The sequence below is a fragment of the Lagopus leucura genome, unplaced genomic scaffold (genome assembly GCF_019238085.1).
Source record: "Lagopus leucura isolate 7727_CA_CO unplaced genomic scaffold, USGS_WTPT01 Super-Scaffold_100002, whole genome shotgun sequence".
NCBI lineage: Eukaryota > Metazoa > Chordata > Aves > Galliformes > Phasianidae > Lagopus > Lagopus leucura.
In genome coordinates, this window is record NW_024962263.1 from 9301204 (window position 1) to 9327940 (window position 26737).

At 43.3% G+C, this 26737-nt stretch overlaps 1 protein-coding gene across 1 annotated transcript in view; it reads right to left on the reverse strand.

The window, feature by feature from the left end:
- BMP6 (bone morphogenetic protein 6) overlaps window positions 1-26362 on the reverse strand; it is an 84743-nt gene extending 58381 nt beyond the window's left edge. The window contains exon 1 of the mRNA XM_042868767.1: window positions 25948-26362. Within this exon, the coding sequence (XP_042724701.1) occupies window positions 25948-26362 (415 nt within the window). The remainder of the gene's footprint in view (window positions 1-25947) is intronic.
- Between the last annotated feature and the right edge of the window lie 375 nt (window positions 26363-26737).

The window sequence follows — 26737 nt, forward strand, 5'->3', positions numbered from 1 at the left end:
AAGAGTCATTTCAGGACTTTCTAAATCAGTCGTAAGGTCTCCCTCCAGCCTTGACCAGAACTTGGCATACAGCAACCTTGAGCTAGGAATGGATATTTTATTCAAAGCAAAACAAAACCTTGAAACAGCTGTTTGTGCTTTTTTTCCCTCTAGTTTAGGTATGTCCAAACCAAACAATCTTGCCTCAAAAGGTTACCATTTGTGTGTGTTCTCATAACCTAAAGCCAATATTAAGAGTGTATTTACTTTTTTATAGGCCTATAGCCTACCATTTAGGTATAAACTCATGGACCTTTGATGAACAAGTCTGGAAATTAAATACTGCTACTGGCACCTACTGGCATAGGTTGCTCTGAAAGTAATGCCTCCTATTTATTTCCATGGAAACTACAACAGATACAAAGAGAACAATAACACTATTCTATTGAGCAAATTCTCAGGTACAAATCATTATTTTTCAGCACAGCTAGCACTACTAGTTATGCATTTTCACCACTGATAACCAGAACAAGAGCCTGCATGCCATGCTCATAAAAATCTGCATAGCTGACCAGAGTGTGGCTTGTCTTTTACTTCATAGTAGCCACTTCTGAAACACACCACCCACTGCTTCACTGTGCTCACGTCCACAGTTTGGTCTTCGTAAACATTCATCAAGCATCAATGAATGTCAACAGGTACCATTTTTTCCACATGAAGGAATTTGATTCCACACATTTGCTCCATCTGCACTTCCATATTATACACCATTTTGTCAAACTGACCCAGTGCTGACATCTGTAGTACAGTGTACACACAAAATGCAACAGAATACTGGTGGGAATACCATCCCATACCACCAACATCCACCTCTGAAATTGTGGAACACTATTAAAAAAGAAAAAAAGAAGAAGGCATTACTTTTGGAGCACCTCTCATATTTCTGACTATCTGGTGCAGATTCTGCCGAACTGACTAACATGAAGGGCTTTTCTGCAGTCACAGTGAAGCCGACGTCCCTCTGAGAAGTATTATCATGAGTCTTGTAGATACACCGAGTTGGAAGGGAGCCACAAGGATCATCAATACCAACTCCTGGCCCCACACAGGATCACCCAACATTCAAACCTTATTCCTGAGAGCACTGCCTAAACGCTCCATGAATTCCCAAATGAATCTTCCCAGAAACAGAGACCAGCAGGTGTGTGAAGGGACTGCTTCCAATACGCTTCAAACACTGTTCTACAAAAGGCTAAAAAACAAAAGGATCTTCCCACTTCAATCAAAATATCAAAATATTCAGCCACTGAAGGCTGAGACTGATTCTTCAGTCTGTTAATCCATACCAAGTAAATCATACTTATTTACTTGCATGTCTCAGCTTACCCCCATGCAAAGCAAGCTGCTACCTCTTAGGCCTTCTTGGTCTCTGGTTGCATGTGAAGGTCCTTGAATAGAAGGTTGTGTATAGCCATAAATGACCTGTCCCTTCTGTTGAGCACTGAATGGTTCATCACAAAGCAGCTAAACCCTTCCCTTAGGTGCACAATGAACTCACCCTGGAGAAAATGTGCTGGCTTACCTCAAAACCAGTCTGGTACACAAAGAAATGTTCTCTCAGGCGTTATCTCAGAAACCACAATAGGTTCAAAGCCACGATTCTTTTTCAACTTGGTGGCTCCTCTGTTCATAAAATCATAGAATCATTTAGGCTGGAAAAGATCTTCAAAATATCATCAAGTCCAACCTGACCTTCCAAGTGCCATCACTAAATTATGTCCCTTACTGGCATGTCCACAGATATCTTAAACACCTCCGGGGGGGGGGGGGGGGGTAGAACTCCATGACTGTGTTCTTTCAGCTTTTTTAAATGTGTACCTTGCACTGGAGAAATTAAAGGATAAGTAGCATCTCCCTACAGGTTTTTATCCTCACATTGCTTTGTGTTGCTTGCACCATGAACTAGAGAGCACCAACAAGACCATGTCACCATCCAGTTTCACAAGCTTATGAGATAGCCACAATGAGACACAGCAAAGATTCAAAGCCCAGCATTATGTTTTCAGGGCTGACCTGTAGGACATGCTTAGGAATGAAAATAAGAAAAAAAAAGATGCAGTAGGACCTGAGCACATATTCTTCCAGCCATGAGAAGCTTAGCAGCTTCCTGGGAAATGCAGAACATCACATTTAACAGCTACCAATAGATATGTTGTTCTCTATCCCTTTTACACTCTATTCATACTTCTGATCTCACCAAAATCCTTTGGTAATGAATTTAATAATATAATACTGACGCACACACAAATGGATTCTTTCTGAAGAGGGGGGGGAATAATACTTGCAAGACAAACTGAACACAAACATAGATTGATAAGAAGATACAGGCAGCATGCAGACAGACCATTTGCTAAACAAAAGTTGGTAAAACAATGCATGCAATGAAGAACAAAATTAATGAGAAAACCATATGTGAGGAGATAAAATCTGAGAAAGACAGCTACAGAATTTTTGAAGTACTGTGCAAGAAGTTATGAAGAGGCAAGATAAATACTATGAAAGAAATGGTCCTGCATGAATTTACAAAAAGAGCTGATTTTCCAATTATTTTCAACAAAAAAAAGCAGGAAATTTGCCCCCACATTACAGTAAGCTGGTTATTTTCTTCATGTTCTACAAACCAGTCTTCAGAAGATTATACTTTTTTCCTGGCTTTTCTCATAATGCATGAGATGCACATTTTCTGCATATCTTTGCGTATCTTTGGTCTAAATAGTTTATTTATGCCCACTGTGTACTTTTCAGATGGTTCTCTCATTACAATCCTTCTCTTGCCAAAAAAAAAAAAAAAAAAAAAAAAAAAAAACCCAACCAACAACAACAAAAAGGACAACTGCTATGCAGAAATCCACTGACAAAAACAGATTCAAGATACCAACTGCATGGACCTCACTGGTGAACGGGGTTCATGGCAATAAAAAAATTCTAAAATTCAATAAATGAAAAATGATATTTTTCATACTTGAAATATTTTCCACAAACACACACACACAAAAAAAAAAAAAAAAAAAAAAAGGCTGGGGACTATTGAAAAAAAAAATGAAATAAATTTCTACAAATATCCACTACAGAATCCAGTAAAAAGATAGGAAAAAAATGATTTCATAATGGCAAAGGCATTCTTATTTTTTCTATTTTCTTTCCCCATCTTTCTTGTTTTCATTTCCCTTTCAATAGAAATTGAATAATGACCTTAAAAATCTCCAACCTTAACACTTCACTCTTTTGTTAAAAAAGAAGGTAAGATGTTAATTTTCCCCCAGAAATGACAAAAAATGATGACGACATCCAGCAGTGCAACTCATAAGAACTTAAATAAAACCAAAATCAGTATTTACCAGAATGAATCACAAAGCTATTTCTCACCTATGGAGGTGAGCCAAATTATGTCTTGTCAGTGCTGGCAGGTACTATGCCATAATTTTGCCTGTAACATTTCAGCCCACATTCCTTCTTTTGGGAAACTTGACCCACTTTACTTACACCTTGCAATCAAAAAAATATATAGAAATAGTACAGAACTGAGGAAAAGAATCCAAATTCTTTAACTCTGTCAAAGAAGAAGCAGATATGGATAATGTTCCCATATGGTGTCTTCAGCTATGCATCAAGAAAGGGCAAACCAAACCTTCCAGCTAGACAAAGGGAGGAAAGCTACAGAGGCTAACCTCAATTAATCACAGAGAAACAACCCACAGCAGGAATCCCAGCATCCGAAGCCCAAGGGCCTCTTTCCCCTTCTTGTAGATGTGCTTCAGATTTATGCTCCAGCACTGCTGAAAGTCAATGGCAACAAAGTTACTGCAACTTGCTTTTGAAATTTGTCTGCTTTCACAAAACGACGTTCCTGGAGTAAATTCAGCATCTCGCAACTCTTAAGAACACTCTTTAAAATTATGTAGGTTCACCATTTACTAAGCCTTTTTACAAAAAGCATTCAATTTCTGGAACTGATATAATTCTTCACAGCATGTGTGTACATATATATATATGATTCATCCATTCTTTGCAGGAAAGGCCTCATACTAGTGCAGCCCCAGTTACCTACAGACACACAGCAGTACTTTTGAATGAAGGGCATAAATCCAACCTGCTCCAACTCTCATAAGTCCCATCTCTCACCCACCCCCAGGCTCACTACACCAAGGGACCGCTGCAGAATGGCTCCTGTTCACCCATTCTACCAGCCCTGCCCACCCATTCATCTCTCCCCATCTCTCCTCCGCCTACATGGGCACCCGCCCACAGCCTCTGGCAGCTTTCCACCCCAGCCTGGCTTACTGCTGGTCTGTGGTTGCCACCGGGGACCAAGGGCCTCATTTGCTGTCTGAATTCTTCACTTCCACATCAGAGGAACATATTTTGGGAGAGTCCACCACCATCTACACTCACCCCGACGAGTCTAACCCGCGAGGGACAGTAACTTGTCTGTGCCAACCACAGGGTGTACAAAGCAAGTCTAGAAGACGCATCTTGAATGTTTTCTTTGGAGCAAAGAAGATGAGGCCCCAAACCTAAGAATGAAACCTCAGCCTTCGCATGAACAGCAAACAGGAGACTTGAATAGTAAAACATGATACAAGTAAGTGTGCTACACTGCACGCGGCCTCTCACACCCATCCACAAAAATGTGCCTGTCCCAAAATTACTTTACCAGATGATGAGCCAAACAGACAGCATTCCTCCATTGGATTCTGCATTGCCTTCAATTGCTGCAGATGCCCCAAGGCAGACAAATGCAGACCTGAGATTAGCATCAGCTTCACTGCAAGAAGTGGGACATTATCCTTTCTGATCACCTCAGATAACTTTGGTGTACCTTTTGGCCTATCTAGGCACAAATGATTTCACAGTGCTGACATCCAAACAACTTTCCAGAGGAGAAAGGCCAGAGCGCCCATCCATCATACAAAGGAAGGCTGTGCTCTTCATATAGGGGAGCCCATAAGCTCCTCAGCAGAATCTGCCACCTCCTGAGATGTCCACAGCAAACAATGTGGGAAGGAAATGGCAAGCTGCCTAGTAGCACAGTGATGCAGTGATTCTGGATATTACACTGAGAATAGTTGTCAATAAATGTCTAGAAACACAAACAATCCTTCTGCTCTCCGCCAAGCCAACAGTTCAAATCATCCATTTGCATTTTGTGATTGAATATCCAAGTTCTAAACCAAGACATCACCAATGTTTCATCTTCTGTTTCAGTTTCACCCCTCCAAGGGACATGGAAGCAAGATTAGGTACAGAAGACTACAGTGCGTGTATATACAAATAAATTTTGCCTGATTCTTACTTGTCCTTAGAGAGAAAAAATATTTCAATATGAAATACTGTTAAATTTATGTTCCCACATAACTGGCACATAAAACCATTTTTCAAATAACTTGTTTAATGTGCGGAGCCACGTATTTATCTGCTAATCACTGTGCATTTTGTTGCTTTATCCTTTGCCATCATTCCTTCATGTCTCTTTAGCTGTCAAGGGCAGATCTTGTCTTCTCTGTTCTGAACTGGTACAACGCCCAGCACAGAGCAGTTCTCATAACTAACTCCAAGCACTGCTGTAAAGGCAATGGCAATTAAGTTCACAACTACACAGATAAATTTCTGAAGAGAACATACAATTTACATAATGACACAAATTCACAAAAATGTTTGTTTCGTGTTGGTCAGAACTGCAAATGCTAAATCCCTACAGAACTTCCATATTTTATAGTGCTTTTTATGGCGCTCTTGGACAGAACTGAGAAGATGACAGCCTGAAGCCAGCTCTTAATCAAATGCAGATTTACCTATGGGGCACAAACCAGTGATCAGCAAATTACAGCAGAAAATAGCTGTGAAATCAAAACGAATCTTGGTGCTAACCAAATCCAGCTCACCTGAAGTTAAAATATAACCCTTGAAGAAAACACTTTTCAGCTAGACATCATTTTTTTATTACCGGTATGTGGGACACTCCCAGCTCAAAATTCCTGCTCATCTGGGTGGAGACTGATGGCTTCTGAGCCATTTCTTCAGAGTCTGAACCACCCACATCTACCAGGAAAATTTATTGTGATGAATAGACCTATTAATACCAGCTTCACCCCACCCTATACTGCTTCAGAGTATGGAAACTTGATTGATGTATCTGCTTCTGGTTAGTACACCATGACTCTCAAGTTTTACAATGGGACGGCAGAGGAAATGCATAGTGTATTTTATTGTATTTTATTGTAGTATTTTGACACATTTTCCAGAAAAAAATGGAAAATTCAACTTATCAGGGATCTAATTGGCAATCTTTGCTTACCACACATTAAAGTCTTCTTCCATTTTTCACAAAATCAATTTCTCCTTTGTTCCTTACCTCCTTGCCAAGAGAACTGGACAGACCTGATAATCTTGTGTTCCATTGGCAAGAGCAGCCTCAAGCCTTCCCAAGTTCACAACAAAAAGCTTTGTGCCCGTTTGGCTGGTAGGCCCTAAAAACTAATAGCAGAAGGGACAGTCCCTTTCCCCCATTTAGTCAGGAGCTTATAACCACTGGGGCAAAGACAACCCTGCTAGCAGTGAATGTTGTCTGGCAGGCAGGAGAAGGAAGCAGTTTTGAACACATCACAGATTTGCTTTCCTCTCAGTCCTCTGTCTTGACGACAAAAGGGAGAAAATGCAAGGTGTGTTACATCTGAAAGGCTGCCCACAGCTAACATCTGTCAACTTGAGGACTTAAATGCTGATTTACAAAGCAGTGGTATTTTGACGTGAGGAAAAGCCTACACAGATATGACTTAGAAGACACCCACACAAAGACGATGGCGTGGCTATGCCACAATTACAGATATCAAATTATGGAACAAAGAAAATACAAATGAGCTGCAGATGACAACCATTGTAGCAATGGAGCCAATTCAAGCAGCAGGACAGGGGAAGGAACTGAAGTGCTTTAATTATGAGGCAAAGGGTAGGGTCAGTGAACCTAAAAAGAAAAAAAGAAAATATCACTGAGTTTGCAATCATACACACCTTGTTTGAAGTCTGTCTCCACATGAAAACCAAGACTGAATCTGCTCTTCTGCATCTAGCAGAGGAGGTACAAGACAAGAGACTACTACCTCTGTCAGCTCTTCTCCAACATGGCCTTTGGATAGGTGTGCCAAAGATTGCCAACTAGGTCCCTGATAAGTTGAAAAGTGCTTGGGTGGGCTCTGTAAGGAAATTCTCTCATAAAAGTTGCTCACTTTGGTCCAAACTGCTCAAAAATTTTATTTTTCTGTGTTTGTCTGACATGGCAAGAGGTACCTGAAGGGCACTTCTTCAGGCAGGAGTAAAACTTCTTTGTAATGCATTCCAGAAGAGCTTAATTTTTATCAGCACTGATGTAAATAGCATCAGGCGCTGTCACTAGCATGATCATGTTCCACTTCTATTTCCCAGTGATGCAACTTCCCAAATGCTTCAGCAACTTGCTACTCCAGGTAGGACACTGTGAACAACAAATGTGGGGAAGGCTAGGAGGAGTGAATAATGTTCCAGTCCTACATTTCAGAGCAAGAGGGAACAGCCAGGATCCTGGGGTAAAAAGTAGCATTACAGCAACTTGACTTCCTCTAGGTCATCTTTCATTAGTGCAACTGGCCTCCATCCATAGAAGAGAGGAATGATCAAAAACTTTAATCTCTACATAAGCAGAACAAAACGTGGTGGGGATCATGGTAGCCCATTAACCACATCTGTTAGTGGCATCAGCAGAAGCTGCAGTGTTAGTCAGCTACAATGGGCAAGAGCCCAAGCTTGGGCTGGTTTCTTGGGCAGCAGATCCTCTGAATAGTTCTAGGCCATCTTGACAGAGCTCATCCATTTATTTTAGACCACCAGTAGTTGCCATAGGAAACTGCTGGGTAGCCCATAAAATTAAGTTTCCTTTTTTTGTGTTAACTGATTAAGCAGTCTTTGCTTGCTAGCCTCATTGTACAGCAACTGCCTGTTGTTCCAGAAAACTGTTGTATGACAGTAAGAAGATTGACAACTGATTGTTAAATTTGATCAGGTATTTTTATTGAGGGAAGAGTGTCGTTAAAACAAACTCATAGAAGAAGGCTTTGGCCCATGTTCAGGAAAGCACTTAAGCACAAGCCTTAGACTGTCTCTATTCAGGAAAGCGCGTGCTTAAGTGCTTTCCTGAATATAGATATACTACTGCCCTGGGGCCTTAAAAGTGCACTAAATAATAAAATTTATTGCAATTTGACTTCACCATTTTCTTGAAATATTTATTTAGCCGCTTCTTTATTAAGAGTACAGACACTGAAATTTTGTATCTATTTAACAGCCCTTACTACTCACTGATTGCAATCCAAGAGACAAATAATCTCTTTATGCTATTTCAGTTAAACTCTAGATTTTCCATCCTTGTCATTAAACTAAATCATTTTCATGAAAAAAAAAAGCCAACCTTATTTAAACCAACTACCTTGAAACAGGGTACTTACCGGCTGAATATCATTTGAAATCATTTTGCAAAGAGTTGGAGGTCTTCTGAGTTCATTTCCAGTGTTACACAATAAAGATACAATTTCAAACTTAATGTTTCAAGGGTGACGTCTGAAGACCTGAACGATGACCACTGAGCAGCAACATTTGGCCAGGGCTTCTCCAGATATTAATGCATACCATTATTCCAGCAGAGATATCACAAGTCAGGCCAAAAAAACAGATCTCGCCAAAAGCAGATCCTTCTACCACAGCCAGTGTGCTGTACCTACCTTTTGCATCTCACACAAGCTACACCCCATGTTTTCCTCTTCAAATTCTAAATTTTCCTAAAGGAAAGCTGATCATGTTGAGAATGAGGGAGAAAAACATGGGAGCACATACATACACATATCCACAGGAAAAGCTGGGAGAGGATGTGGGAGACCATCATTGCTGTAGCCCCCTGAAACTTGTGAAACAAGGCCAGAGCCACCCAATTTGTTACTGCTGCCAGTGTGCAATAAAGTGGGACAGACACGATCATCACTCTTTTGGACAATAGTTTATTCCATCCTCTTGTGATACATCAGGACTGATCCCAACTAGAGAAAGAATCTCAACACCACTCCCGGCAAAAGAGCTTGAAGGGACCGATTACTGAATTGACAATGTCTCATGGGCAAAGTAAACAGCAACTTCCCTCTGTAAAACCAACAACAGTCCACACTGCACCTGGAGATGTCATCCAGAAGATGTTTCACATCTGGAAGGGCCTGTGTCACCACTGATCTCTCCTGCTCCCAGACACATCTCCGTCAGCAGACGAAAGATCTTTCAGTTCTTTGCTGTTAGATTTTTGGTTTTCTTTTTTTCCAGGTCAGGAGACCTGTGAGAAATTGGGCAGGATTTCTGTGGAGCTACAACATAGTTCTTTGTGGTGGCCCTGAGAATCCTTGCTAATGTCATTTCACCTTTCCTGCCCAGATTTGGGCTTTTTGTGTGCACCGTCACTGATAATGAAAGTACCAATTATTATACCCAGCTCTGCATTCCAAGTACACACACAAGCACCAAAGTACTGAAAAGGAGGCATCTAAGTGTATTCACATAATCTACACAGCAGAACAAAAAAGGTTTCAAAGGCTGAAACAAACAAAAAAAAAATCTGCAGGATGAATTCTCTTCTGGCTACACACAAAAAAAGCAGCTGAAAATTTAGATGTCCCAACTGTGACCAGCAGGTGCCTAATTAAAGAAACACCCCATGACAGTGACATTGGTTTAATTTGTTCAGGTGGCAGTTTAACAAAATAAACTCAGGAAATTAATGTTGCACAAGCACAACCACTTAAAAATGAAGAAAAGGCCCAGTTGCGATGAATCATACAACTTAGACAAGCACTGGAAAGTCTGCTAGCTTTAAACTCAATTGTAATTAGTTTCTCCTCACTTCCAAAAATGCATTTAAAAAGGAAATAAGTATTTATGGTGTAAGCTAAACCACAATCCTTTTATTCATCTTTTATTTCACTTTTTCCTTTAGGCTTGGTTTTAAAGACAATCCAGACCAGCCTACTCTCAAGCCTCTTAACACACATCATGCTTAAATGGGAGAATAAAGAACATTATGATCAGTTTTCCTAGAGCAGGACACTACAAGAGAAGCATAATAACATCACTTCCCCTTTGGCAGCTCTGCCAGATGTCCCTCCCAGGCACTTCCAGCCAAAGACTGACACGGACATTGGGGCGAAGAGAATGCTCCTGAAATGGGACAAGACTCAGAGGATATGACAGACAAATGCTGATGGAGAGCCTGCCTGTTTCCTCAGCTCCATCGTTTGGCCTAATGAAGATGGTAAGCCTCCTGCTCCCACAAACCTTGTCTTCTCCATCACTGCTCCACTTTCACAGCAATGAGACGCTGTTACAAGTGTTTACACAGGTCTGAATCATGCAAGCTACGAGACATGAAATAAGAGGTAAAATGATCAGAAACTGCATCAACTAGAGATGCAGTTTCATCCAGCTGGAAACATTATTTTTAGAAAACTTGACTCTGCCAGGCATCATCCTTCAAGCTCATTTGTGTGCTCCTCCCCAAGACTGCAGATTTGAGAGCAAAGACCCACGTGTGCTCACTTCACTCCTGCCCAGCTTGTTCCTCCTGCCCCCAGGATTTCTCCTCCCTCTCTGTGGCTGTGTAGTCACACAGAGTGGCCAGCCTATTATAAGCTGTACAAGGTGCACCATGACCTACTGCAGCATTTGCTTTGACACCAGTGGAGTCTTCCAAATTTTTCTTGGGATATTATCAGGTGATTTACTGCTTTCTTTGCAGGGTTTTTCCCCAGCTGTGCTCTTCATAACTTCAGTCCCAGACAACTACGGCTATTTTTCACAGCCCATCAGCCTGAAACCATACTGATTTCTTTTCTCCTTGAGTACAGCTTGGGTTTATTCAACCAGAAAGAGCAGAAATGGCAACGTACACACTTCACACCACACATAGTGACAGTCAAATACTCTGCAACTCAATGACAACATTTTCCAACAGTTTACACTGAAATTCCTTTGCCTGGGCTGCCTGGATAACTAACTTGAAACCTTAAACTCAAGCCTGAGTTGGCAGATCACATGCAATTCTATGAAGGATTCCCTACACCCTCCACCTTGTTTCTTTGGATTCCAGCAAGCATGAAGGTGCTGACAGGAGGTGCTTGGCAAACTCTTACAGTAGCAGAAGACAAGGCAAAACCAACATATTTCTCTGCTGTGGCTGCTTTAATATTAACATGCAAAGAGGTAACAGTGATCCCACGAAGAGACTGTGCAGAGCACCAGTGAGTGGCTTTCTTGGATTCAAGAATGAGTTTTTGTTTGCCACTCACTTCTGAAGTGGGGAACTGTTATTGACATAAGGTGACTTCCCACAGAGAGGAGGCAGTGGGACAAAGAGTGGAGAAAAGTAATGAATTCCAGGAAGGAGAGCTGCAAGCATGTCCTTCTAGGTTATTACTACCTGGACTTAGTGCACAATCCCTGTATGCTTGGCTTTGTTTTGGTTTGTATTGGATAAGTGCAGGTTTTGCTGTCTTTACTCTTCAGATAGCATCAGTGAAATCTGCAGAACTATTTGCATACTGTAGCCTTTATTTGAGATAACTACTGCCTCTGAAGCTGGCACTAGGCAGTACTTTCAGCAGGAAAAACACATTAGAAAGCCACTGTTCAGGACCAAAGCTTTCAAGATTTCCTACTATTTCTTCACATTTTTCTTTACCTTTGTAAAATTTTAGAAAATTTGGCTAAATTAAAAATAATCTGTATGTTTAATCATGATCTCTCTTTTAATTGCTAAGAGGACCTGTCGTACAAATTCAGGTTTTATTCCACCTCAGACTGGTGCAGTCCAAAGCCAAGAGTATGTATGTTGCTAGCTGGAAAATAAAGTGCCCTTGATTCCTAACTTTATTTTGGACAGTCAACTCCAAGTTATTAAAAGCCAAATTCAGTAGTGAGAAAATATATATAGCTTCAGCTGTTTTGTGTGGGTTTAAAGTGGTATTTGCTTTATGAGTAAGAGATTCAATAATGCATATATTTACATAAAAATAGTTTTGACGTTTAAGTTAACTTCTTGCCAAGCCGGCACAAAAATGGAAATGTAAAAAGCGTAAGTGCAGAAATGAGCCCCTATGCTGTAAGTCTGCTATTTACAGGTAATTTTTTTTCTTGGCAATAAGACCTGAACATACCGTTTTATAGCACTAGACCTAGCCACTCTGAGTCAATTTAGTGTTTATGGAAAGTGCTGGACTGACAGTTCACGAATTAAATTCTTCATGCCAGAATGTAGTTTCATAGGGGCAACAGCAAAGGGATTTTCTAGAACTTGGGCCACTGCTGTGCCTCAGTCATATTCTGCAGACATGACAAAATTCCAGATAGCACAGTTGAGTACACGTCAAGTCAAACACCCCATTATTTCTCAAGAGCAAAGAGGCTTCTGGAGAGGTAGCACCACCACGTGTCATGGGAAAGTATGCAATGAAACACCTTGTGCAATTTGAAGTAAAACCCCAGACGGCTACAGTGTGCCTGAAACTTTCAAACTGGAGCTGTTCAGAGGAAGAAGTCTATCTCACATAACATTTTAGCTATGCAAAACTCACATAGATTTGCAAAAAGTGATAATCTGCCACTCTCAGGGCTTCTAGGTTACTTGTCAAGACACTCTGGACAGGGAGAACAAGCAACAGGGAAACAGAGGCTAACAGAAACTGGCCTTGCAAATTGCAGAGCCTCAAGCAGATCATGGAGGAGCCAGGACCTCTACAGGACCTTTACATCCTCCCAGCAAGACACGTGAAGTCAAGTTCACCAGGCACCAGGCAGATCCCTTGACAAAATGCTCACACAGGTGCCTCCAGAACTCTGTCAAAATTTGCACATGGACCTTGTTCACTCAGACATCTTCAACACAAAACATACAAAAAAGCGTATCTCTGTACTGGAGGATTCACTAACACCTCCTCCAACAAATGATACTTGGTGATTTATATGTTGTCTTATCTACCCTGTTGCTTTTCACATGAACTATCTAGCTTCTTTGGCCTTCTCTTTTCTCAAAGCCAAGGAAGAAAAGAAATCTCTTTAATCCTTGCTTAGGATTGGTGATGGTCTTTATGACATCAACAATAGTATTCCATTTCAATGTGGCAAGCCATAGGTGGCCTACTATGCTAGGGATAACTGCAGTGTCACACATAGCAATGTGACTAAAATAACTGATGTGATGGACAGAAGGAATTGGAAGCTGTCCTTTCTACTAGACTAACCAAGACTGCTCCTTACTTCTTTTTTCCCCAGAGCATTTAGTCAGCTCAAGAATGTCAAAATATATAACTGGGCAGGAAGATAAATTACAGAGTAAGTGCTGCTGCACTTGCTTGGCCCCAAGGTTTCTGATGTTTGAAGCCTCACGTCCCCTATTCTGTAATGCAGGACTTCTAAGCGCATTTTAATAATGACAAAATGACAGACAAACCTCCCTGCACAGATTCATGATAAATATAAACAAATAATAACAAAGCCCAGATGACCAAACTGATGACATTGTTATGAAGAATAGTAATGTAAAATATGTATGCATAGATTTGTTAAGCCTTTGGTCACCAATTCAGGCCCTTTTGCAGAAATTCACAACAGTTGGCTCATCAATACTTAATACTCTGACAGCTTCAGCTGAATGGTTTGGCAACTAAAAAGCCATCTTCAAATTCTAGCTACCCTAAAGCATCATAAGTAGATGAAAACACATCAACAGAAACAATTAATCAGAGCTGAGGATAGTCTTGATCTCTACTGCAGCCTCATATGTTACATATTTTTTCTGCTGTGATCTCACTAGCAATGCATCACTGTTCTTTAACCACTCTGAGCACTGATTCTACACTCAACAGCTGTGTTTGTTTACAGGGCTAGAAATTAACACACGACAAATGGACTTCATCCAACTGAGTTGTTTTTTTTTTCCATTTTCCACTACACTTCACAATATATTAGTCCTCATAGTCCAATTATGTATTTGCCACAAAAGCTGGCCAAGGAGAGTGGATAAGCAAAGGAACTGTTCGCAAATACAGCATGGGGAAGCTTCTTACTGTTCCAAATGCAAGCTGCCAACTAAGCATGGTTCAGACACATGTAGTCAGAGAAGTCCACTGCTATACTGTCCATACTTTTTCGCTGCAAATGTAAAGAATGTCATCGTAACCCATCATGCAATGAGCCAGTTCAGTGAAAGTGATGAAATCTGATGACGCTTTGTACTTAAAGGGATCTGCCCGTGCCCTTCACACTGGTATCTGAGCTCTCAAAGCCACTTCCGAAGGACTGTAAGCCAAACTCCAGATGAGACAGTCCTAAAATAATTTCCCATTTCAAAATCCACGTTTAGTAGCAAAAAATTACTTAAAAGCAAATAAACATGCAGCCCTCAGCCCTTGTGTATTTTTAATCTCCTTGACAGTTTTCTTCTCACAGAGTTCAGGGAGTCCTTTAGTCTTCATACAGTCATACAATGCCTTGGGTTGGAGGAGACCTCAAAGATCATCCAGTTCCAGCTCCCTTGATGCAGCCCAGGATACTGCTGGCCTTCCTGGCTCCAAGCACACACTGCTGGCTCATGTCCAGCTTTTCATCCACCAGGGCTCCCATGTCCTTCTCCACACAGCTGCTCTCGAGGAGTTTTTCCTCACAATCTGTATGCTTGTTCAGGTCCCTTTAGATGGCATCCCTTCCTTCTATCTATTAACTGCACTGCTCAGCTTGATGTCATCAGCAAACTTGCTGAGGTGCGTTTGACCCCATCATCTATGTCATTGATAAAGATGTTAAAGTTTACAGGTCCCGAACACAGAACCATCGACAACCCTCTAGCCAGTGACAATCCAACAGATTTCTTATCCATTGAATAGTCCACCCTTTGAACCCATATTGCTGCAAATTAGAGATACAGATGTGGTGCAGGACCACGTCAAACGTGGTAGACAACATCAGTTTTCCCTTCCTTTGACCACCAATGCTATCGCTTCATGGTAGAAGGTCACCAGATTTTCTCCTACCCCATTTTACAATAAATACTTAATGAGGAGTTGCTGGACTCACTGGGACGTGGAAATGAATAGTCCTGCACTAGCTCTAAGACTCATGCAGGTAAATGTAATTTTAAATCTTTGCCTTAATTCTTGCAAGTGACCCCTATTTATGCTAGAATTTACACAACATATAAACACAGCATGCATCAAGTTGTAGTTTACAGACTGTTTATGTCTTCCACTCCGCTACAAACACTCCCGTCCCATCTTATAAACTGAGTTATACAGAAACTCCCAAACAGCCTTCCAAGCAGCTGCTGAAATCCTGGTATTCAAACAATTTCTCCACGCAAATGTTCACTACTGTTCATTAGTTCACCACCACCCTGATGGGCACCTCTCTGGACGGAAAGAAGTTTAAAGCACTATGAAACTTGATTTTCTTATTTTCTTGGGAACTGAAAAAACACATTTTCAGGAAACACAGTTGAGGAGCATTTCATTTCTAAGGGACTGCATCTCCTATTTTTAACTTTGCTGCATGCAACAAAGTACATATTTATCTGATAATTCCAATAATAGCAATTGGGATGTTCTGACATCACAAGACATGCGAAGAACCCTGTCAAAGTAATATATTGCACTTTGCAGTGTAATTATGTTATGTTGGAGCAGAGCATTGGAAAACTTAGTATAATCATTAGCTGAGCACTGAATGTTTTGATTGTCAGACAGGTTGTATATGATGCAAATATATGACTCAGAAATGATTTCACATAAACATTTTGGTAACAGCAATCTGACTCATAACCTCCAACATAGAAAATAACAAGCTTCGCAAAACATCTGTGCACTCTGAGCAACGCAGCCTTGCAACAACCTCCAAAACCTTGTAGTGTCAAAAAATGAGGGAGCCTGGTCCCCAAAGTGAAGAGATGCTGGAATCCACCCTCCTAAATGACTTGAAGCACGGGGGATTAAGATAGCAAGCCCACAGCAGAGGTTAATCAGGCTGCAGTTCCCACCGGAGATCTGCCAGAGAGCTGCAATATTTGTGCTGTCCGATAGACTGCCTGGTGGGTCTGCTTAGTTTAGGTCCGTATTTAACAGGCAAAGCACAGGAGGGAAAGTTTGTTGTTATTCTACCCGAAGCCTTGCCATGTCAAGTATGACACAATGCACAATTCATCTGCTATTTATTTTCTCATTCATTAGGAGATGGACAGCTTCTTTCACTGCCCCTTTCCGAAGACAAACGTGCAGTCTTGAGTGACAAGGAGGATTTACCGTCTGTTATTTCAGAGGAGGTTTGCCATGTTTATTCTGGAAAGTGCCACGAGTTAATGAACTATCTCTTCAAGCCCCAGCGAAGCCAAGCTGCCAGCTCAACAGATGCCAGAAGCAACAGAATGTTTTGGGACCCCATAAAATTGTTTTTACTGAGACTAGTGATAGCAAAAGCATCAGACGGACCCAATGCCAATAGCTCCTGCAACATAAAGAAGTCATTATAAGAGCTTCAGCCATTACAGTGCATTTTTTTTTCAGAGTTCCTTAACAAAACTATCAGCTAACTCAGAACACATACTTTTAGCCTCCCTGCAACCTGAATACCACTTAACCTAAGCACACCCCTTTCACTGCCTTCACGTTACCAAAAGCTAACCAAACCTTTTCTTGGCTCTACAACAGTTTCAAGAGAAAAACGTGTGTCTGTGGCCTCTTTCACCTTCCCCATTCAACACTTCTTGGATGCCAGCATATGCAATTGCAGAGCTTCAACACACAGATAAAAAAAGAGCTACTTGCAAAACAGATTCAACTACAAAATAGAACCACATTCAAACCTAATCTTAGCTTCCCAGACATTGGTATCCATTGAGAAAGCCCTCAAAAGCGGGGAGAACTCAGAGCAAGGTGTCCTCAAATCTTTCCCTTCCTGGTCTGGTTCAGGGTGGCCCAGCTGCCACATAAGGCCACCTCTGCCACATCCCATGTGCTCCCATGGGACAGGGCAAATAGTAGACATGCTGAATGGCCATGGTGAGTATCTGGGTTCAGACAGCACGCACAAAGGCAGGAGGTGATACCAACACACGCACAGATGAGAGGCCATGCCCCTAATGGAGGGTGCCCACAGAAAATCAGGCAATGCCAGTGAAGAAGTTTTACTGTCAGGAAGGGACAAAAAGCACTCAGAGCAAGAAACTGTGGTCTCCATCAGAATGATACCCAAGGAACCTGAGGTAGGATGCGGTTTGCCAAGTAAGAGTGCACCGTGTGAGCCGCTTGGAGGCCTGCCAGGCCAGTGATGTAGTTTTGTGGTTAGATCACAGCAATAACCTCATAGACCTCATCACAGCCCCCAGGCCTGGTCATGCCCTCTGAGCTTCAATCCAGACATTCAGAAAATGATTCGAATGGCCATTAAATTTAGTCAGAGCGTGCTGTAAGATTTCACAGAGTCATCAAATGGCTTGGGCTAGAAGGGACCTCAAAGATCATCTAGTTCCAAACCCCATAAGCAATTCAATGCTTATGAAGTGTTTTCAGGCCCTGGATAAAAGATAGAGTCATATCCTTGCATTGTTGAACAGACGAGGAGCCCTCCACATCCTGCAGAATGGAACATTTTTGGAGAGGACGGCTGCTACAGTCATTAAAGTGTAAAAACCATCATATGCAAGAGACGAAACACAGACATCTCAAAGCGAAAATATCTCTTGCCCTGTGTAAAGTATATGTATTTTCTCTCCAGCTATCTTCCATAGCATAAGTAGGAACTTCCTTACATATGAGAACTTTTTTTTTTTTTTTTTGCCTCCTTACTTTCTTCACTCTCTCCCTCTCTTTTTTTTGTGGGGAAGGGGGGGAGGAGGAAAGGAATTTTATTTTTTTTTAAAGGCACTGAAAGGGCAAGCCAAGAGATTCACAATCACTAAAGCTTGCAGAACATACAGTGAAATTTTGGCAGGACACGCATGTTTATCCTTCTCATATGCTGTTTAAATTATTTTTATAAACAAGCCATTATCTTGCATAGCCACTGCTTGGTCCCTTTCATGTCAAGAACGTTTGATGTTACAGTAATTAAGTAAAAGGGGCTACACGCCTGAAATGTGGTCTCAGGATGATGGTTTGTGGGCAAGAGAGATTGCTGCTTTTCTACAATGAAGGGTTTATTCTCCAGACTGCATTGTTTCAATCAGGCACCTGAACTTCGGACTTGCAGACCAAATCTTTGCGCAGATACAAATTACATACTCAGCTTAAATTTTAGAACTATGCTCCCACCATTTAGCACTAAAAATTGTGCTCTGCCATGACAAATGCATATTTCGTAACAGGAGCCACTACCAAATCAATTCTGTCTGTTCATTATAAAGCTGACACTCAGAAATGAGCTTGCATCTTTTCTTACTCACGTATATAACTGGGACTCAGGATATTCTGGATCTTCACATCTGTTATTGAGATTTTGCAAGTCCGGCCTGGTGTAACACTGCTCAGCATCCCTCACTAGCTCACAGAGACATGCCTGAGATGAAGTTTTGATCCCTAGTTCTCAGGTGCAAAAGGGGACCTGCACACTGACCCTTTGCAGTGTGAGGCCCCACATCCCCCTCAGTGTGTGGCACCTCCACCTGAGATCCCCAGGGAACCAAACCGGACCCTGGCAAGGCAAGCAAAGTCAGAGGGAAGTTAGTAGAGGAGTTGGAGCCTCTCACTGCTTGCATGCAAGCACAGAGAGGAACCGGTTTTGGCATCATGATAGAAGAACAGGTATTTTAACACAAATCTGCTTTGCATATAAGGAAGAAATGTTTCACAGTAGGGTAGTGAGATACTGGAGCAGGTTGCCCAGAGAAGCTGAGGATGCCCCATCTCTGGAGTTGTTCAACTGGGACTTAAATGGGGCACTGAACAACCTGATCTAGCAGGTGTTAACAATGCCCACAGCAGGGGAACTGGAACTGATTGAGCTCTGAGGTCCCTTCCAACACAGATCATTCTCAGAATCCACCTCAACTGTGCTTAAGCAGAATTAAAGCCTCAACCACTTCTTTATTCCCCTTATTACCCTTCTTTTATCAAGGTTCGAAAAGTAGAGAATTTAGGCTACAGTAAGCGATCACGTCTAAACAGCTTTTATTACAGTGTTCATGAAGATGGAGGTAGAAAAATACTACGCATTTTGTATATGCTTGTTAAGAGTTCAGCATTTTTTCCAACTCATTTGGACAATATTACTCCCAGTAAAAGACAGGGGCTGACAGCTGACAGTTCTACTTTCCCTGATCCATCTCAAGCAATCATGATGATGAAATACAGCACCTCCATTTCAGACAAAAACTACAGACCCTTTTCACCATCACCTCTTTGCTTACAGGTATGGATATCCCAATCTGCCCACAAGCTTTAATCTGTTCTCATTTTTACATGCTCCTTGTTGCCTGGTGTGAAGCAAAATGACTACGCTTCAATAGACATTATGTCACCCCTTACACCTTTACACAAACACAGTGTCTAATACCTTCACCATACACACCAGCCACATGGAATGCAGTAAATGACAAGATAAGAATATTGTCTCTGCAACACAGCATATTTAACAGCCCACACCTGATAAATAAAAATGTGGCTCTCCATTTGCTCCTATTAAGATTTTGGTTTGATCAAATTCATCTTGTTTACATGAAAGCTTCAAACAGCTGATCCCCGAGTCTTTCTCACTACAAACGACCACTGAAGTATATGGAATAACACATCTTTGGAATACTGCTTGAAAAACACTCTCATTTATTATCAGGAAATTTGACTTCTTCTGAACAAGTGTCCCGATTAATTTGTAAAGCTATTCAAGCCATGAAGTACATCTGCACTCAGAGAATATTTCAAATACTGTGCTTCTGTTTTCATTTTCAAAATGTTTTCATTTGTACACTAATATTTGACCTATGAATATTCCAAGTTTACATGGAGCCAGCTATTCTAAATTCTGGTTATACTGAGCATTCGTGCAAAACACCAGGTGATATCACTGGATATTTTTAAGGGGAAGTTCATAGGAAAGCAGTTATGTATTCTTGTGATTAACACCACATTGGATCAAAACAGTCATGTCTAGCTCTCTTAAAATACAGCTACTGTTTTAGTTAGCAGAACACTTCGGCTCTGTCTACATTATACTTTTTTTGCCAAAAAATTCGCACTGTTGCTGCCACTGATTCAATTCTGTCATTGTGCTGTGATCAACACTGCAACCTTAAAAAAAAAAAAAGCTACGGGCAGCTCTGTCAAAATCTTTGTGCCCTTAAAAATACAACAAAAATCATCTCATGATGTCTCAAAAAGGAAAAAAAAAAAACCAACAAAAACAACAACAAACCAAAAAAAAGAAAAAAAAAAAAAAACCAAGAAAACAAAAAAATACCAGCCCACAGCACAGCCTAAAAACCCATCACGGCCATCTCCTGCCTTGAGAGCTGAGCTGAGAGTTCAGGAAATGCTGGCTGCAGTCTGAAGTCAGTTTTATAAATCAAACTCCAGCATGACCCCTGCAATCCCAGCAGGGCTCATCTCAGTAAATGCAAGCCTTCTTTCCCCTGCACGGTTCCTGCAGTAGCTGTGTCCTTGTGCTGTCCCCAGAGCCAACAGGAACCAGCCCCAATTGCAAGGCGTGAGATCAAGGAGTTCCCTGGCACAAGAAAGGTTGAAAGAGAACTCACTGGCTAGGGCATCACAGCCCAAAATGCTCTCTCCACACATCAAATGGGAAATCTCGGTATGACCCAATGTCATCCTCTGAACTGTTTACACGAAGACTGGACCTCAACTGTGGTCTCCCATGCACAAGTCTGATCCTTTGAAAGCAAATGGGAATCTCTCAACCATGAGCCATTTTTCCATCCATACAGATCACAGAATCCCAGAAGGGCTGAGGATGGAAGGGCCCTCAGGGTCCAGCTGGTCTGACTCTTGCTCTAGCAGCAACACCCACAGCAGGGTGCCTAGAATGATGCCTAGATGGCTACTGAATATCTGTATATTGTCTGTTCTTTGTTTAATATCACTATATAAATAGTCAAATGGAAATGCTAAACTGTTAGTAGGTGGACTCTGCTTAGGAGCATTGCTGTGCCACTGCTGGGAAACAGCAGAAACACACAATGGGACTGTTTATGTCTTAAGTAATTCATACTTCCCTCTAGCGCCACGCAAGTTAGAAATGATGCAAGATGACTTAAAGAGAACCATGCCTCCACAGCATGGAAAGTCTAAACACCACCTTCCTTCCTCCTAAATCACAAACACCACTTAAAAGTTTACATTCAAAACTGCAAGAGGGAGCATCAAGACTGCAATGGGCTCAGCCAGGCTTGGCACAGACCTGCAGCCCTTCAGTGAAAGCTGCAGCACAAATGCCCTCCAGGAGCTCAGCACAGGGCATCCATGGCAGTTCTCCAAGGGATCTACCTGCTGACAAGACATTCACTTGAAGGGAAACTTTGAAAAGAACACCTTTTTAGAAGAAATAGTTTGGTTGCAGGCTGCTAGCACAGGGAAAAGAACTGGGAAATGCTGCTTTTGGATTTTCAACAAACAAATCCACACTTAGTTTTGTGTTCCAACAAACAACTTTCTATTAATTTATACATACAAAATTTGTCTTGAATTAATCAAGACCCCTCTGGGAATTCTCACTTTTTCCAATTACAATCACTGTTTTCTTTCTTCCTCTCACACAAATTTAGGATAGTGTAAACTTTCAATCCATTAAAAGCTTTCACAAGAGTTCCTGGCTCTAGAGAGTCCAGATGACACTCAAACATGGCCCTCCACTAACTTCAATGCCGTACATCTTGATCAGCAGCTGTTCTTGGAACCACACATCTGTCAGGGCTCCTGTGCAAAGCAGGAAGACCTGAAATTCACTGCCTGAACAAGCTGAAGGCTTCTAAAAAGGCAATCAAAGGATGATGGAGGACCGCTTGCCTTTTCTTTCATCCTGCCATCCTTTAGCTCCACACCAGCAGACAGCCAGCAAGCAACAACTTCAAGGGGATTACATACAAAAGGGTCTTCGGCTGCATCAGTTGAGCAGCAAATATAAAGCTGATCTCTGATGCTTGGGATGCGTCTTGGCGCCGAAACCCAGCGTACTAGGTTTGGCAGACATCAGTAAACTCATTCCCATCATCAGCTCCGTGATTTCTAATACTGGCCTGCTCCAGACACACGTGGAGGATGCTGTTTGCATGCCGAGAGCAAGGCTTTGCACAGCCAGCTGGCAGCATAGCCAGATACGCAGCATCACACACTCCTGTTATTCCCTGTGAGTAGATGTCATGACCTTTACAACATGTGGCCAAGAGTATAAACAGATGGGATGACAGTATGAATGGTGTGGTCCCGTCGCTACAATCATACAATGTCCCTGATACATCTTTGTTGCCAAATTCCATATCCCCTGACGCCATGTGTGATACCACAGAAATAAAAAAAGACAGGTAGGCTAATCAGATGCCTCAAAAGAAAAAAAGAAAAAAAAAAGAAAAAAAAGATCTGTTTTATAAATGAATTTGGAGTGCTTTAGCACTGCTTCCTTCCTATGAAAACCATAGTGACTGTGTGTAAGTGGTTGCTTGCCATGGATTTATGCAAGATTATTCCTAGAAGTAAATCTGGTAGGAGATTGCTGCCAAAAAAAGATGAAGAGATGGCTCAGAGGACACCACATCCGTAAGCTACTGCTTTGCAGGCAAGGAGAGAGAGAGTATTTGCACAGCCAGCCATGCACTGGCTTGCTGGCAGTGAAACGCAGCTCTCTTGCTCCCAGGTATGTGAAACCATACAGGGAAGACTGTGATTGCCTGGGTTTTAGGGATTCCAACATTCAAGTAACTTTTCATCACGGTCACAACTCAAATCATGCAGAAGGGCTTGAGGGATGGTTTGGGTTTTGAGAGAAAGCAGAAAGCCTTTTCTCCCAAAAGTAAAGAGATACACTGAATCCATGCTGGTAGTTTGCTGCAAGAAGGAACAATACATAACAATAATGACCTAGCACCAAAAGTGCACTTTCTACAGTGCTTGCCACTGGAATTTGGATTAGTTCAGACTTTCCTGGCATTGCTGTTTAGCTGCTGCTAGCTATAGATTTGGGCCATACCAGAGATCCACAAAGATTGTTACTGCGTTCCCTTTTTCCCTTAGCAGAAGGACACATTTTCTTCCCACTGTGAATGCCAGCATAGTGACCTGCATGGATGAGGGACCAGATAAGATTCTTCCCTGTCTCGATCCACACAGTTCCTCTCGTTATACAGAGAGTAACTCTGAATATATTTAAAGTAACAGAGCCTTTGAGGGTCTTCTTTCTGCTGCTACACATGGCATGCACTGCTCTCTAAAGGCGCTAGCTAGCGAAATATGGTCTGGAGAGCACCTCCTTTCTGTTTTAGCCATGAGGATTCAAAGGAAACCAAAGGGAGTCTGAACAGCCACAGCCACAGCTCGAGCCTGCAGGTCCAAGCGTGAGACCTTTGCCCTCACCGTCCTGAGCTTAGAGTAGGGTTGCTGCAAGGAGCTTGGTACATCCCTCACTAAGACAGCCCTAGAAGTAGAACAGAGAGACACTAGCTTGAGTCTAGCTATCAGCCTAGCGTCACTCCCTCAGAGATGTCCACACTAACACCAAGCCATTCCAAGAGGATAAAGGAGAAAGAACCCTACTAGTGCCATGAGGAAGATATATAATACAAACAGGAAACATTAACACAGTTTTTTATCCCCAGTAGTACTGTGTCAAGCCATGCCAGTGTCTACGTTCATCCAAGGATGCTCCTGAAGAGGAACAGTTTCACTGGGTTATTGTCTGATCCACTGTGCTGCCCCAGCAACACAGCCCCTGCTGTAAACCTCAGCACAGAATTTAGACATCCTGGCTGGCCTGATATCTCTCAAAGAGAGAGATCAAAAACACGTGTTTCTATCTGAGTTCAATATTGAGCCCTCTTAAGTGGGAAACTGACAGAAATATGCGTTTTCTGAGTGCTTTATCCCAGGCGATATGCCTGAAATAGATGCCTTGGGGATCATCTTCCCATAGTAGAAAGCAGGTTTACCTGCTGTAACTAGTATTTTATATCAAAATCTTTTTTTGTATGAAACTCAACAAATGAAATTTATTCTCTAAATTACCTGGTTTGAATCTTGTGCATCTCTTCACTTGTAATAGAACCTGATACTTAGCAGGTGTCTCTCAAAGCAAAGTGCTGAGAATCATCCTAGAAAATGTGAATTTCTCACATTTCTTGAAGTTAGACCCTCGGGGAAACACTGCCCACACCTCATAAATCCACACAACCAAGCACAACCTCCAGCTATCGGGTGATGCACTCGCCTGGCCATATCTGTGCTGCAGCAGATGCAGTACTAAAGGAGATATACTCTTCTGATTGAAAAAAAGAAGGAAAAAATGTCTTTGGTAGCTGTCACCTCAGTAATGGAAGGCCAACTCTTCAAGGCTGGACACAGGCAAAGCTCTTCAGAACCTTATTTGAACCTAACAGAAAACAACTGAGCCATTGTTCGGCTTCCACCCGTCAATTTGTGAACTCACTGGTAACAAACAATCACGTTCAATGACACAAAAGTTTATGACTCGGAACTTGGAAGTCGATGAGAAATTTCTGCAGTTGATTCATACTTCCTGAGACTCGGAATCAGTGTTTCTATTGCGCTGCTCTACTATGCCACAGGAATAATTTTCCTTGCTGTTACGTAAGTGTCTAGACCCAAATTATTAGAACCGATCTGAGTCGTACGGATGCTTTTATGTCCTAATAATAATAACAAAACCCAAATATTTCCAGGTCTACTGTCTAATACTGCTCGCCAGCTGCCCCATTATGCAGGGTGCTACACACCAACGCCTCATGCCCACTCCGTTATCAGCCCCTGTAGGAGCTGCCCTGCACCTCACAGTAATACAATGGGGATGGCTCACAGAAAGCCACAGTGCTTATCAAACTGACATCGTTCCACACACAGGTCCTCAAAGCCCCCAAGGCAATTGAGAGAGTCAGCAGCAGCAGCTCCGCTTGCCCGAAGAACGTTCGTATTCACGGAGGGCACGGCAGGAGAGAGGGATTTCCACTGAATACCGAAATCTCTCAGCCCAGGGAGCGAAACTAAACCTGCTCTAAATACTTACATGGCAGTACCGAGCTACCAAATAGACCTACCACCCTGCTAGCCTGGATACATTTCCCACTGCAGCAACACATCATTGCTATGGGTGAGGAAACAACACACCAATACTGGTACGAACTGCATGCAGGTGCCCGATGTGCAGCCCTGTCCGGCTCTCGGCCGCCGCGCTGAGACGCTCGAGCTTCACAGGAACTCACTTAAAAAGGAACTGCCACTTGCTAACTGAAATATTTTCCCTCTCCACATTACGCTGAATCTAATTATGCTGTTCCCTTCTAATTGCGGGCTAGCGTTCAGGGCTCCTTCAAATGATAAGTTAAGCGGCATTCCCACCGAAATTCCCAGCACGGAGCCCTTCGCATCAGGACCGCGCTTCACCCGAAGAGCAGGGCTGGCATCTGGAAGAACTTCTGCAAGATTTCTACCGCTTCCCCGGCTCGGACACCAGAAGAGCTGTCCCGTACCCACCCCGCAGCGCCTCCGCCGGCCCCAGAGGAGCTGCGGGGACACGAGGCACAGCCGAGGGCCGCTCCCTGAGCATCGGCGGCCGCACCTCGCACGGAGCGGCTTTAACCACGGACAGCCCAAATACTTCTTTTTGAGTTTCGCTTTATTTGTGCTCGGCACTCACCCAGGTTGACGAAGCTCATCACCATGTCGGCGTCGTTGAGGAAGGCGCTGTCCTGCGCGCTGGGCACCGGCGGCAGCGGCGGCGCCGGAGCGGGGGGCTGCGGGCGGCCGCCCCTCTCCGCGCCCGCGGTTCCCTCCGCGCCCTCGGCCAGCGCGTGGTACAGGTCCAGCATGAAGCGCGGCGCTGCCGGCAGCCGTCCCGGCGGCGGAGCCGGCGGTTCCCGCGGAGGCGGGCGAGGACGGTGCGGCAGCCCCAGCACGGAGAGGATCTCCCGCTGCATCTCCCGCTTCTCGTGCGACTTCAGCCGCCGGTAGAGGAAGCCCGGGGCGGCGGCGGCGGGCGGCGGCTCGGCGGGGCGGCAGGCGCCGCTCAGCAGCGCCCAGCAGCAGCACAGCCAGGCCAGCCGCCGCGGCATGGCGCTGGGCCGGGCGAGCTCCCCGCTTCCCCCTGTCCCCGGGGGCTCCCCGCCGCCCTCGGCCCTCCTAGCGCATGGGCCGGCGGGGGGCAGCCAGGCCGGCGGGGCTCAACGCTCGCCCCCGCCCCCGCCGCGCATGGCCGCCCGCGGGGCAGCGCGCTGCGAGCCCCCCGCCGCCGCCGCTCAGGTGCGCCGGGGCCGCCCCCGGCCCGGCTGCAGGGCTGAGCTCAGCTCGCCATGCCCGGGGGCTGCTGCTGCGCGGCGGGGACGACGACGACGACGACTACGAGGAGGAGAAGGTGGACGAGGAGCAAACCTTTCCCCAGCGCAGCCGGGCTGCGAGCGAGCGAGCAGCTGCCGCCTGCGGCCGCAGCC